Source organism: Phascolarctos cinereus, unplaced genomic scaffold (genome assembly GCF_003287225.1).
Source record: "Phascolarctos cinereus isolate Bilbo 61053 unplaced genomic scaffold, phaCin_HiC Scaffold_4;HRSCAF=312, whole genome shotgun sequence".
NCBI classification, from domain to species: Eukaryota; Metazoa; Chordata; class Mammalia; order Diprotodontia; family Phascolarctidae; genus Phascolarctos; species Phascolarctos cinereus.
In genome coordinates this window covers 513,676,658-513,692,674 of record NW_027555847.1, presented here as the reverse complement: position 1 = coordinate 513,692,674, position 16,017 = coordinate 513,676,658, and the positions used below count along the sequence as shown (strand labels likewise).

At 36.5% G+C, this 16,017-nt stretch overlaps 1 protein-coding gene across 7 annotated transcripts in view; it reads right to left on the bottom strand.

Annotated features, from left to right (window-relative positions):
* Window positions 1-16,017, bottom strand: part of PTPRM (protein tyrosine phosphatase receptor type M) — a 922,867-nt gene that overhangs the window by 543,868 nt on the left and 362,982 nt on the right. For all 7 annotated transcript variants that reach the window (XM_078153517.1, XM_078153511.1, XM_078153512.1 and 4 more), the window contains one exon: window positions 7,913-8,087. In XM_078153517.1, the coding sequence (XP_078009643.1) occupies window positions 7,913-8,087 (175 nt within the window). The remainder of the gene's footprint in view (window positions 1-7,912; window positions 8,088-16,017) is intronic.

Here is a 16,017-nt window from a genome sequence, read left to right as displayed (position 1 = left end):
TATATACAATCAGGTGATGATTCAAGTGGGCCTCCTTAAGTAGTGCAGGCTTTTGCTCTCTTTCCATTTAGCTGCATCTCACTGCCCTTCTACCTAATGCCCTCCCTTATAAATCCTCAGAGATCAGGCTGAAAAGTAGGGAATGGTATAGTCTAGCACATTAAGGAAACAGTGAAAAACATTTTTCATTGTTTTGTTTTATTGGGTATTGTTTTATTGGGAGGCAGGGGATACATCAGAGTGACATTTTTAATGCTGAGGGAAAACCTCATTAGACATCAAAGTCAAAATATGGCACTGTAAATGCTGGCCTCACTTTCTGAAGATTAGGAATTTACTGTAAGATTGTCAAAATTATAATTTCCACATTTTATAAACTAAAGCTTTGTGCAGAAACTTTATATCTTTAAACAGTTTTGACTGAACTCAAACATGATTTAGCTTCAATTTAAATCATTAGACTGTTTCTTGAACCAAGACATGAAATGGAACTTTTATAGAGCATCCTAAGGCATTTATGTAGCCATGCTGAAAGAACAGTTAATTACTTTCAAGTTGCAAAAGCTAGCAAGGTCTGCTGAAATACCATTCAAAATGCAACTCTAGCATAAGGTCATAAGGGTTAGTGATTACACTGATTCCCTTTATACCTTACAAGTATTTAAAATAGACTTGACTTTATTGCTTCATTGTCCCAGAAGGACTATTCTCTTTTCATCTCCCATTGAGGTAAGGTCCAAATAGGTTACATCAGATGTGAAATCTGAATAAGGCCTGGATATATCACATTTGTGTATCCAAAGAAACCTATGTTCTAAGAGGTTAGAATCAGCACAAAAATAGAGCCAGTATTTAGATTGTGAGCTAATTCTACCAAAATCCTGAATAAATACAAATCTCAGATTACTAAGATAAAATAATAAAGTCTAAGGCAAAGAATTCATTAATCAAAATGCAAGTGAGGGTACATATAGAATTAATTCTTTCTTCAAAAACAGACTACAATTATAAAAAATTATTTTCCTCTCCAGTGTGTGATGCATTCATGAAAATAATACACTACCCGTGCTTTTTTGTTTTTTTCTATCAGACTTTTAATTCATGAAGATAATATACTACTAGTGCTTTTTTTGATTTTTTTCTATCAGACCTTTAATTTAACCCAAATACATAGTATCCAATGTGGATTGGCATATTTTTGCAATTTACAGTCTTAGGGAGTTACTGCGGCACTCAGAGATTAAGTGATTTACCAGGCTCACATAGACACTATGTGTCAGAAATGATACTAGAATCCAAGTTGTCCTAAACAAGGCCTGCTCTATACATACCTCTTTGGCACTCTGCCTCTGTCAGAGGCATTATGAAAGCTAAATTAAGAATTTTGATTTTAATGATACCAAGAGGTTATATGATACAATGGAACAGATTTTGGACTCCCAGATTTGGAAGACTTAGAGTCTTTCTCTATCCCACCCACCCAATGGTTGAGAGCCCTAGGGACTCAGCCTTAATTTTCTCATTTGCAAAATGCTTAGAGGAAAGGGGAAGCAAAATACATAATATTTAAGGTTCTCCCTAAACTAAAATTTTGTAATATGTTCAAATAATTTTTCATATTACTAGTGTGCCCTGAAAAAGTAATTGTCTCTCCCTCAAATGTTTAGCATTCAAGACTGGTGTTGTTGTTCAGTTATTTTAGGTGTATCCAACTCTTTATGACCCAATTTGGGGTTTTCTTGGCAGAGATACTGGAGTGGTTTGCCATTTCCTTCTCCAGTTTATTTTACAGATGTGGAAACTGAGGCAAACAGGGTTAAATGTCTGAGGCCAGATTTGAACCCGTGAAGATAAGTCTTCCTAATTGCAAGCCCAGTGCTCTATTCAATGTACCACCCAGGTGCCCAACTTTCAAGATAGCACCTAACTAATCTGGTAGAAGCTAGCACATTCATGATGAGCATAAACCAGATCTTTATTCTATTAAAAACAAATTGTCCGGGGCATGGCTCCCGGACCTATTTTTATTCTTCTTGGCTCCTGCCACTGTTGGTCTCCTTTTTCACCTGATGAGCCCCTAACAGTGCACATTCTTCACATATTCCTTGAAAACGATTTGATAGTCACATGTACTTCTAAAGTAATAGCATCTCCAATGCAAAAAAATTAACAAAGAAAAATGTTAATCTTACGCATTCTGAGACAAGAAAATGGAGCTCCATATGAGCAACTGATATACCCAATTTCATAAAACAAGGCAGTGCTGGAGTCAAGAAGATAAACTCTTCTGTCACAAAACTCTCACTTTTGAGGGCAGCTAGGTGGTGCAGTGGATAGAGCACTGACCTTGGAGTCAGGAGAATCCGACTTCAAATCTGGCCTCAGACACTCACGAAGCATGATGCTGAGCAAGTCAATCCCAATTGCTTCCAAAACAAACAAACAAACTCTCATTTTCCTATATTACCCATTCCATTTTGTATATGGTAAAGAGCAAATGGCATAGGAGAAATAATGTTATACTTAGAGTCAGGAGCCTTGAGTTCAGCTATGGGAAAGTCATTTAGCTTATCTCAGTCTCACTTTCATCATCCATAAAATGAGAGTAATACTATTTGCACTATTTCACACATGGTTGTGAGCAAAAGGTTGCTTTATGTTTGGAGTCACAGGACCTGAGCTTAATTTCTACTTCTGTTATTCCCTGTGGCACTTTGAGAAATCAATCAATCAAGTATTTACTAAGCATCTACTACATGACAACCAATGTGGTAAGTGTGGGAAATAACAATTATTATTGTTTAGCCATTTCGATCATGTCCAACTCTTCATGATCTATGTTGGGGTTTTCTTGGTGTAGATACTGGAGTGGTTTGTCATTTCTTTCTCCAGTTTTACAGATGAGGAAACCAAAGCAAACAGCGTTAAGTGACTTGCCCAGGGTCACATAGCTTGTAAGCATCTGAGATCACATTTGAACACAGGTCTTCCTGACTTCAGGCCCAATGCTCTACACTGAGCCATCTAACTGGGAAATAGAAGGACAGAAGTAAAATGGTCACTGTCTTCAAGAAGCCTATGTTCTAAGGGAGGAGACAACATATACATATAAAGGTATACACAATGCAAATACAAGGCATCCCTATAGCCAAGTCACTTTTAACTACTCTGGGTCCCAGTTTTCAACTGTAAAATGAAACTATTGGGCTTGATATGCTGCAAGGGTTCTTCCAGCTTTACATCTGTGCTCTTTTGAACCTAACAAAACATATAAATGAGAGCTCATTATTTTTACGTCAATTGCTGGCCTGAGCAGGCTTATTCCATCTTGGTGGTTCTATACATTAAGACAGATTTGAAATATCTCATTTACAGAAAGTTTATTTTTAATACAATGACAAACCATGATCTAAAGCATTTGTGATGAAACATGCTATTCATCTCCACACAGAAACATGATGAACTCAGAGTTCAGACTGAAGCATATTTTAGTAGGGGAGGTAAAGACCTGATAATACAGAATTTGTTTTGCTTGACTAACCCTATTTGTAATGGATTTTGTTTTTCTCAATGGGTCAGGGAGTTAGAGGAAGAAGGGGAAGAATTTTAACTGAAAATTAAATTAAATTAAAATTTAAAACTATTGATTTATCTTCTTCAGAACCTTGTACAGAGTAGGGCTTTGTACATGAATCCCTTCACAACTCAACAATCACTTATTAAGTACTTTTTATGTGAAATTCAATAATCACTTGTTAAGTACCTATTACGTGCAAGGCATTAGGTTAGATGATTGACTAATAAAAGGTGGTTGACAGAATGGGGACATCATATTTACTGCAATTCTTTTGAAATGAAGGTGTTAAAAGAAAAAAAAGTTTTCTGCATTAGTTGGCTTCTTCAGAGATAATTTTCAAGAAGCCAATTACTGGCAGAAAATCACCAAATTTTAGATCAGGAAGGGCCCTCAGTGGCCATCTAGTCCATCCTATACCCACTTTATGTCATAGTGGACATATAGAATCTTTTTAAAAACCTCCAACAAGGTGGGATCCACTATCCACTTCACTTTTGGACAACTCTGATTGTTAGCATTTGAATATGATTGCTCATGTATGAGAATAGTAAAGCCTCAGTGATACAGATGTTGGGATGAAGGAGGGGAAATGATAATCACTTCAGATCTCAAGAGCTATTGACACTAGTTGGTAAAGGTTTTGAAATAGCCCAAAAGAAAATAATCTAAGATAAGGAAATATACTTACATATCATAGATAAGGAAAAAGTTATTTGTTCTAATCCTTTCAAACTTATTCTGAAGAATAACCAGGCAGGCTACAGCAGAAAAGTCTTTGGAAGACAGTAATCTAAGATATAAACTACCTACTTGCTTACTCTGGACCCTCCTTCTCTGGCCAGCCTATCATAATTGAGACAGTTCAAGTTAGAGAGAGAGAAAGAGAGAGGTGGAGGGGACAATCATCAAAAAAAAAGAACCTATTCAGAAAAAAAAAACCCAATAACAAACAAGAAAAGAACATGTTATTATTTAAGCCTCAATATTTTCTTTGAATGAAAATAGATTGTGGGGTCCCAATTGGGTAAGAGTTACAATACATAGTAAGAAGTAAAAAGCCATTAACTTAAACTCTGTGAAAGGTGAAAGCCCAGACATGGTGACCTGTTAAAAAATCATAACTTAGATACTGTAATCGATGAAAGCCATAACATGGACACAGTACCAGTTCATGTCTAGTACATGACCAGTACACAATCTTGTGTTTGAGGATTCATCCATCAACATTGGCTTTAATGCCCAAGCTTGGTTTTTGCCCAAGCAAAAACCCAAAATGTCTACCAATTCACCATGAAGCAAACTATGACTCCTCCTCCCTTTGTCTGATTTCTTTAATTACCAAAGGAACTTTCAGGGGTCTTTGTGGGGATCCATTGAATCGTCTGGTAGCCATCCCAGACTGCCCATTTTGTAAGCATTCATAATGATCAATTAAACTCCTATAATCAATCAGGAGCCCCTTGGCCTCTTTCTTTGGTATCAGACTTACTATACGGTAATGGAGAAGGTACAGGGCTCCTCAGACAAGGAAATTCTTGACTTTACAAGATTTATCTTTGACCTCTACTACCTACACTAGTAGCTTACCATACTACAAGGAAAAAGGATAAAAGGCTCTGAAAGATTATTATAAAATTTGTTTTTCCTTCCTACTTCCTACAATTCTTATTTCAGAACTAAGAGCAAGATCTTGATCTAAGCAGCTCACTCACTGCTTATTAAAGGATCAATTCATCTTATTAGAATCACCTAGCCTCATGTTGTTCAGTTGTTTAAGTTGCGTCTGACTCTTCATGACCCCATTTGGGGTTTTCTCAGCAAAGATACTGGAGCGGTTTGCCATTTCCTTTTCCAGCTCATTTTACAGATGAGGAAATAGAGGTAAACAGGGTTGAGTGACTTACTCAGGGTCACACAGCTAGTAAGTGTCTGCAGCCACATTTGAAATCATGTCTTCTTGATTCCAGTCCCTGAGCTCTATCCACTGCACTACCCAGCTGACCTCACCTAAGGCCATAGGTAAGAAAAATATAAATTTTATGTATGTGCATAAAAAGATATATGTAGATATATAGCAGGTATACACATATTGGCACATTTTAAGAAAGCATATGGATAGGTTATAGCTAATGTTCAACAATAAGATAATTTCTAACATTTAATGCCTACCATTATAATCTAATGAATTTAAATTTCATCTGTGCTTATTAAGTGCCATTATTAAATGGCCAAAAATATATTCAACAAATACATCTTGACCACAGCCTATAAAGTACTGTGTGAAGCACTAAAGAAAATACAGAGATAAATCCCTCAAAGAGCTTATAATCTATTCGTTCAATAATTTCAAATGTTGGCTATAAACCAAAAAGGAAAAAAAATTCCTCATGTTTTATCTTCGTCAATTGTTGGACTAAATATTTATAATTTAGATTTCAAACTCCAGGTGGGCATTTGAGGGCTTTCTATTTTAGTACTGAACACTGAAGTTCAACCAGACTTACAGGTTTTGAGTTATTAATGAGGTCATTTATTACATTAGAATATTATCGAATGTTATCTGTCCCTTAGCTGCTTGATATTAGCGCCTACATGCAAAGAGAAATAGGGGTTAGCACAAAATATACAATTGGAGTAGAGGATAAAAGTACAATGGTTGAGTCTTACATTCTTTTCATAGAAACTAGTAGACAATTAGGGACCTCAGGAGATTTTCTTGATGCCAAAAATGCATAACAAACAAAAGAATGTAGGACAAAACAGCTAATTAATTTGCATGATAACCAGGGCCATTATAGAAGATGAAAAGACCTTTTGCCACTCCTTTACCACTCAGCTCCTGGGAAGTTTTGCTTGCTTGATGCTACAGAAATTATTCTACAGTATCAGAAGCATGAACGGCACCAGTCATGTGGGTACCCTGCCACATGTGCTCTCTACACTTGGGTACCATCAGGCATGGTCTCTGACCACATGTTCCTTATCTGTATCTATGTTCCTAATGGTGGTGAGGTAGCAGAGGTCAAAGTGCAGGAATTCAAGCTATATTTTGGAGTAGACATTAACCTGGACCTAAAGGTTATCTCAGACTGGGAATGGTATTAAGGCATGGTATGTATATATGCATGCATGTATATATGTCATATATGCACATCCATAGATCCATATCTATGTATACATATCTATGTATATGTGAGTATATATGTACACACGTGTATTTCTGTTACTGTCAATGTATTTCTGTTACTAGGCAACCAAAGGTTGTATTAGGTCAAAGAAAAAAACATTTAATTAAACAGTATATAAGATACAGGACAAGAATGATTTCTCCATCTGGGTAAGTATAACACTCCCCACTATACCACCCTGCCACCAATAGAAATGTAGATATAGAAAAGGAACATGTGGTCAGGGAATATGCCTGGTGGGCACAAGTCTCTGTGTGTGTGTGTGTGTGTGTGTGTGTGTGTGTGTGTGTGTGTGTGTACATGCTCATGTATGTGTAGGAATACGTATAGGTATATATGTACATGCATTTATATGTATGTATACACACACATATATGTATATGTGTGTGTGTGTGTAAACATAAACAATGAAGAAAATCTAGTTATCTCTCAGGTTTCCTAGAAAGGAATACAAGTGGTGACCCATATGCCATGTGAAAGTGAGATGGAGCACCAAAAGTTTACATTGTTTCTTCTGGACCAGAAAAAGATTCCATAGCTGAAGGACATTAGAAATTTGTGAAATAATCCCTGGCCAACTCAAGAAAAATAATCCCTTTCCTCCTTTCATTTCCTTGCCTACTTGGTCAATAATGACTTAACTTTCCTGTCATGCAAAATAAAGCCATAGATGGTTACTGAAACATAATGAATTTTAACACCATTTTATCAATATTGTTTGTGTAATGTGACTGGGCATTTTTATATGAACATTGCTTGGTTTTATTAACCACCCTCCTGTCATAAACACTCCTGTCTGGTGAATATTTGCATTTTAAGTGGTTTTCTATCAGTAAATAATGTTCATTCCTTAAATAAATTTATAGGTTGTAATCACTGCATATGGACTTGGCAGAAGCATTTGCCAAGAGCACATTCATTCCCACCACAAACAAGCAAGAAAACATAAATAAGATATAGCTTTCAAAAACATAACCCATGTGTAAAATATGTATTTAAAATGCAATTTGTCAACACGGACTTTTATAGACTTGCTTTTCAGAAGAAGCAGATAACTTTGAGCTCTAAAAATGTAATGAACTAACAAGTCCACAATGTGTACTTATTTTAGTACAGGAGTCTAGAAGATTAAAAAAAAATCAAATACCTTTAACAACCAATTCTGCATAGTTTGATATTCCAACACCTCCTTCAGTGCGAATCATACAACGATAGTTCCCAGCATCTTGCTTTGTTGTATTCACAACATTAAAGGAGGCTGTAAATCGACGAGGACTTGTCACTTTGATTTCCTTCAGAGGTGCATCCCTCTGATCAATGCCCTGTGTAGGGGTGGGGAAGTGACAGGTAAGGAAAGAAAGAGAAAGAAAATTATATCTTAATGTGAAAAAATACAAAGAATTTAAGAGTAATCCTCATAACCAAACTTCAAAAATGCCCAATGGAATAGTACAGATGTTACTCCCATGCAGAACTCAGTTAAAGCATTCATTATGTAGAGGCAACTGAGCAGGGAGAACAGCTGGTAAAGGTTCTGAAATTCTGCCATCCTGAACACTTTAGAGCTTGAGTGATACTGATTGAAGAGGATGGGCATTTGTCTGCTGGTGGTTTGTTTTTTTTTAATTCCTCCAGAATATTAATTCTGCTAAATTATTTCTACTTAAAAAAAAAAGATACTAGGCAAATTTCTTTCCCTGATCCTGCCCCCTCCCCCCCTTTCTTTTGCATAAAGAACTTAAATTGCAAAATATCTTTCAGTTCCTTAATGAACTAACAAATAGCTTTTTCGGTGCACTTTGGCTTTTTTAAATGTTTGCCTAGTTAATCAAGTAAGCTATATTCTACCCTATTATTGCCCTCGTTTTGCATATGAATACACAATCACATAAATCCAACAATCACAGAACGAATCATGACAGGGGGTAGCATATACCATGACCAGACCAACTACCATGGGGGTCCGGATGCTGGGCCAAGACGCACCAAGTAAAGGGTCCAGGCTCCAGAAAGAAAAGGCATGGGCTTGAGGGAGAAGGCTCAAGTCTGATGTACAGGACCAAGAAGATAACAGCAATTTTTGTTGTTAGTATCTTGTTTAACTTAACATATATTCTCCTTACATAAAAAAAAACACTGTACATAAAAGAAGCTCATACCTTTTTTTATACAACCCTCTTGTACATTTTTATATATTGAAATGTTTGCATTTATTGATTTGATGATAAGAAAAAATAATTTTTTAAAGAAATAACTATGAATTATACATAGTATATACTCAACAAATATATTTTAGATGCTGATTGATAGTATTCTCTTAGACATAGAGAAGGGATTCTGCTATGGAACTAAGGCAAGGTTTAAGAAGCAGTATATTATGACCTTATATGCAGCATGTCTTGTAGGTGTTGAATAATTGACCAGTTAGGGCAGCTACTGGGCAGCTAGGTTCTGGGCCTAGACTCAGGAAGACCTGAGTTCAAATCTGGCCTCAGAGATTTACTAGCTGTATGACCCTGGGGAAGTCACTTAACTCTGTTTGTCTCAGTTTCCTCATCTGTAAAATCAGTTGGAGAAAGAAATGGCAAACCGCTCTAGTATCTTTGCCAAGAAGACCCCAAATGAGGTCACAAAGAGTCAGATACACTTGAACAAGAACTAACGCACTGAACTCCAAAGCCTGCCCTTCTCCCCAACTTCTTCTCTTTTTATTGATGATATCACAATCTTCCCAGGCACCTGAGCTCAAATTCTGATATCATCATTTAGCTCTTTCTGCCTCCTTTCCCTCTACCCTATTGATTTGACTTTGGCACTATTTTTTGGCCTTCATCTCCTCTAAAGGTGAGATCTTCACCTTATCTATTGCCTGAACTTGAATGATTACCTTAACTGCCTCCATTTTCACTCCAGAAAGTGACACACTAGATGATGATGAAATATACAGAAATACCTATATTATACATTAAGTACCCTACCCCAGTACCCAGGAAACCTTGTACCTGGAACTGTACATTTTTTTTTCAGTGTTAGAAATCTGTATTGTTACCAACAAATCTAAAGCCTAATAACAAAATAGATTTCAGTTCTGTAATTAGGATGTTTGGTTGTTAACAAAAATAAATTAACTTTATAATGTTATTTGTAAGCATTAAAAGAGGCAAATAATAGACATGTAAAACAGAATCTGTTACATAATGCATGATGCCAAAGATAATGTGAAATCTGGACATTAACGTCAAAATGCTAGGCTAATAAAATATTACTGAATGATTAGTTTTATTCCTGAATAATTGTAAATTGGGTTCCTTCTTGTTCCTTTAAAAGATACTATGTGCCAAAATAATTTCAAGAGTAAGGAAAAATCAAGAGTATAGAATTTTGTATATGGCAATTATATTATTTAACATAGCCACTGAATACAAAGTTCATCAGGAAGTCAATCAACTGGCATTGATTAAGCACCTATATCATACCAGGGGCTGTGCTAAGTGTTGAAAATACAGAGAGATAGTGGTAAGGTGACAGGGACTTAAATCTCACAGTCACATGCAAATAACCATGTAACAAACAAGATCTATACATGATAAATTAGTGGTAATCTCAGAGGCAAGGCATCAGGATTAAAGAGGATTGACAAAAGTTTCTTGCAGAGAGTGGGACTTTAACTAAGATGTGAAGGAAGCAGGTGATCTAGGAGGTGGAGATGAAGAAGAATATTCCCAGTCATGGAGGACAACTACTGAAAACGCTCAGGGTTAGAGAGAGCACAGTGTCTTGTGTGAGGAACAGCATGGAGGACAACATTGCTGGATTAGAATATATGGAAGAGAGCAAGGATGGACTGGAATGGGGAGAGACTTGAGGCAGGGGAGACCAATCAGGCTTTTGCAATAATCCAGTCATGAGGTGATAAGGGTCTACATCAAGGTAGTGTGAGTATCAGAGGAAAGAAGGGGAATATAAGAGAGATGATCTGAAGGTGAAAATGATAAGACTTGACTAGGACTGTTGTGAGCATGGGTGACTGAGAGGATGATAATATCTTCAAGAGTAATAAGAAAGTTAGTAAAAGGGGAAGGTGTGGAGGGAAAGATAATGAGTTCTGTTTTGGACATGTTAAGTTTAAAATGTCTATAGGACATCTACTTTGAGGTATCTAATAATCAGTTGGAGAAGAACCTGAAGGTTGAGAGAGAAGTTGGTGCTATTAGACAAATAAATCTGAGTTTTCAATATAGAAATGATAAATGAACCAAAAGCTTGGCCAAAACTGGCCTTCCTGATGGCTGCTTTGGAATTCTCATACTGTGAACAATTAGAAGTTCTGTGGGAAATAACTTGGCCTATTTCAGACACAAATATGGTTCTCTCCATACAAGGACGTCAAATTTTTTTCAAAGTTCATTGTCTTCCTGGAGGGCCAATAAGTATGCACTTGAAATTATTTTGAGAAAGCTATATTTTAAAGTTCTACTTGTTTCACACTTAAAAAAAAAACTACTACAGAAATAGTGTTAAATTTTAAAATGGCTTCCTGTCACACTTTTAACCTAAAAGATAAACAGTCAGAACAAGCAACTCTTCTCCAGAATAAGTCAAAAAGCATTTATTAAACAATTGTTTTGTGCCAAGCATCATCAGAAGTATATCCCATGGCCTTATTGCTGAAATAGTTTAGTTATCTTTAATAGTATCTTTAATAGAGATGACATGAGTGAAGACAAATTAACAAAGCAAAATATTTATCCTGGCTTATTTAAAATAAATGACTACATGTGAACTTCACCCAAAATCTGGAAACATCCAATGTATTTCCTTATACATTCTTTCTTATAACTACTAAGAGTTGCTGTGAAAAGACAAAGATGACTGCCCTAACCCTCTTCTCTTTATGAAGGGGTAGGAATAGAATTCTACCACTGCCTCTATAAGTCTGTCCACAAGGACAGGCTTAGAATGTGGCCTTCTATTCTGGTCACTGTCATCTTTTCTGGTCTCCAGATGTCTTTTTCTTTCTGAAGACTAGTAGGAAAGGGAAATTTCATACCCACAGGGACCCACACAACAGGTTTTTCAAGTGCCAACAATAGGCTTACACAGGTCCATAAGCAATAGCCCAGATTAATTTAGAATTCTTTCTATGTTCCTTTGCAGAATTTAGAAAGTTTTTAATAAATACAAAATGGATTACCATAGCACATCAGCCCCCAGGTGACATTTGGCTACCAAGCTAAAAAAAGGGAACTTTTGTTGTTGTTCAGTCATTTTGCAGTCATGTCCAATTCTTCATGACCCCACTGCAGTTTTCTTGGCAAAGATACTAGACTGGGTTTGCCATTTCCTTTTCCAGCTCATTTTACAGATGAAGAACTGAGGCAAACAAAGTTAAGTGACTTGCCCAGGGTCACATAGCTAGTAAGTGTCTGAGGCCAGTTTGAACACAGGAAGATGAGTCTTCCTGACTCCAGGCCCAGCACTCTATCTGCTGTACCACCTAGCTGCCCCAAAGGAAATTTACAGCTACTTGGATTTGAGAAGGTAAAATCCCAGAGTCACTAGTTTTGTATACATGGATTGCAATTAAAGACATATAAAAACAGAGAGTAATCTTCTTTTATGTAGAAAAATTAATACTATCAAAAATAGCATTGGACACCAAAGAACAGCCCCAAAAGAAGACAATTTGAATTAAAATCTCAGCTAAAAAGGACCAAAGAGAAGGAAAAAAATGGAGGAGAAAGAAGCCACTTTTTCAGCCAACTAGATTCATGCAGAGATAGGGGAAAGTCTAGTAATGATGATTTTTTCCCCCAACCTGGTTCTCTGGTTGCTGCAAGTCTATCTATGTAAGGTGAAGTAAGATGATGGCTTCCATAGACATACCCAACATCATTATGCCACTTCTGCCATAGTTAAGAGTCTGCCTTTCTGCTTTTGCTTCTCCCAAATCTACTCAAAGACTTATTCAAGCTATTCACAGGGCTGTTGTTCTCACAGTTTGGTTTCCATATTATATGAGAGTTCCTTGGCTAGGGAGGGACAGGGAGAGACAAAACTCTAAATCCCAGAATTTTCATTGAGATTTAAACAATTTCCTCTTTTAAGTCTTTATCACTACTCTCAGACCAGTGGAAACCTCAGGTAACTTTGTTAAACAAGGGATGACTCTCTGGGAGTGGGTGGGATACGGTGGGGAGGAAAATAGGTGATATACTACAAAATATAGCAATAAAATTTGTATATTTTTAAAGTACTAGCTCATAGAGCTGCCTGGCTTTCTTGTCTCTGTGGAGATCATAGCAAATCTTACAGGAAGGATGCAATAATTTCAGCTGCCTCCCTGCCCCACTAAAAATCAAATCCTCTAAGTTATCCAGTCAAAGTAAGACTTCCAACAACAGCTGAAAGTATCCTTTCCTATCAGTAGGAGATTTGAATATTAACTAGTTTTCAATTGCTCAGGCATTCCCCCTAGCATGAATCAGCTCATATCTCTGAACAATGACCTGCATAGCAAGAACAGCACTCTTCTTTCCCCAATGTGTGCTCATGCTTGATCCAGTTTTAGAACCCTATAAAAGTCCACTGGATTTAGCCAGTTTAGCCTGCTTCCACCAGGCACCCCAGAGGAGCTGATCTATTTTCACCCTCTCTTATATTACTATATAACAGCCTCCATTCTGTTGGGGTGCTTGGGTACTTATGTTTGGGTGCTTGTACTTGGACCCCAATTTCTCTCTAGCCTCAGAAACACTGTCCCTTGATAACCATTTAAGATCAATTGAGCCCCAATAAGGGCCAAAAACCTAAATTAATCTTTTTCTCTCTGAGTGAACTAAAAACACCCCTTCCTGTGTCAGCAAATTCCAGGACCAGATAGAGCTGATCAGTATTCTTCTTTTTTGTTATCACTGGGCCCAGGATGTCTGGGACCAGATACTCTCTTGAATAATGGGACTTTTCTTATCTTGAGTTTCAACTGAGAACTGACCAGTCCTTAACCACTCCCTAATCCCACCCTGAATCACCTAGTTAGCATATTTGACACATGTTTTATTGCTTTTTATCCTATATAAACTTTACCTGTACCTCTCTAAGGTTGCAGGATCCTTTAAGAATCCTTGCCCGCTGAAAAGTGTAACAATAAATCTTTGCCACCTTGAATTAAAGAATGCTTGAGTCTGTGAATTCATTCCAGACGACCCATCCTGTATGGTCACAGCCTCTCAACCTCTCAGCCCGCAACAATTCCACCCATCCCTCCGCCATTGCGCAAATATGTCCTCCATATAAAGTTTGCTTATTTTACTTTCTCTGTTAGATCTTGAATAACACTGTATTCTATTTTGTGGGGCTCTACCTTCTAGTCACAGCAGTACTCTCTTTTTAAAGCATCTGTCACTGGCTAGAGCTGAAAGGCAAGAGAGGTAAGTAAAAGAAGAATGAGGAAGTGGGTGAGACCAATGAGCATAAGGGAGAAGCAAGAAGACAGAGTCCAAAGTTCAACTAATATAGTAGGCATGGAGCAAAGCTGAACTAGCCAACCAGCTCTTCCTTCCCTCCCTGAAACCAAATTAGTCATAGCAAATTACTAAGGGTCAAGGAAACAAAAAATAAGAAGACATAGTTTGACCAACCAGTCAGCACTAGATATATGTTCTCCTTAAATTTCCCAAGGAAAGAAAAATGAGAATTAGTATTTTAATGCAAGCTCAAATGTCAAACATGATCCATTATTAATATTTTTGAACTAATATTAGCATGTGTAACCACAGTTATGTAACTTACAACATGCATTTTAAAGGAAGACATATGTGCAGAACTATGGATGTGTTCCATTCTGAAAACTCTTAGGCAGTGGGGGAAAAAAAGTCAATTTATTCTTGGGATATATGAAACAACATATAAATAAGTCTAAACTTTTATTACTGGCATTTTTAATATGTTTTCAACGTATTTTAGGTTAACATATTTCTTTATCCATACCATTTTTGTTCTATCAAAATTGTATTTTTCTTTCTTTTCCAAAGAAATATAAATTACAAAATGCAGAAATTCCCTGGCATTATACTGAGATATAATCCCCGGCAATCTACTTTGTGTATGTGTTTTTTGTTCTTATATACATGCATATTACATGAAACCCAGATTTTTAAGACCTAGAAAAAATGGTCATGTCCAGCCGATACAGTTAGCTGAATATAAAAATCTAATTAAACTAGGTTAAGCATGTACAATCATAAATATTATATTTCCACTAAAATGTGGAATGAGTATTAAGGGTGGAAAGCAGTATCTAAATGCCTCCAAGGTTAATCACTCAAACTCAAGTACACCCATTGCAATTTATGAAATCACAATAACTTTTGGTAAGTACGTTTTTCCTGTTGACAAATACAACTGCATAAGGACTAGAAACTGAAGGGCCCATTTAGAAAACAAAGGAGGGATAAAATGAAGAACAGAGAGGAAAGAGGAACAGGGAGAGGGCTATAAGAGATGGCAGAAGGGAGGAAGATTACATAAAAATAAAAGGAAAATGGTAAGTGAGAAGAGAGGGAGAAAAAGAAAGGGAGATGAGAAAAGGCAATTGTTAGCAGAAAGCTTATGCTTTGTCCAGAGGGGGAAAATAATTAAAATGTACACCCAGATACAAAGCACAATAAATGGCTTTCTTCTCATCCTCACAGAGCTAAAGCATCTTCTCTTGACAAACTATTCAATACATTTTATTATGTTCCTTTGCAAGAGTGAATTAGAAATTACCAAAGATTAGCAATCACTCTATATCTCTGGGACTTAGTTTCCACATATGTAAAAAGAGGGTTTTATGCTCAATGCTCAATCAGTTTAAACACCCCAGTCACTTTAAAAATTCTATGCAGATTCAGCTTATGTCTTATCATATTATCCTACTACAGAGTTAAGAATCTCATATAACTGATGAAAAATGTTAAAAAATATTGTGAGGTATATTACTTGCTACTTTAATATACAGGGCTGCACACCTATCATTGGTTAACTTAAAACATCACACTGCTGCTTAACCTGAAATTATAATGGGTTAAACTCATATCTATGAAAATGCAACAGTGTCTTAAAATGCATTTTTTTTCAATTTGAGCAAGCAAGAAGGAAAACAAATAGATTGATAGTTATTTAAATTAGACTTACAATCATCTTTATGCAATGGACTAAACTCTTAGGACTTCTAAATGAGCAGTAATTTACCAGCAAAAAAGATACATA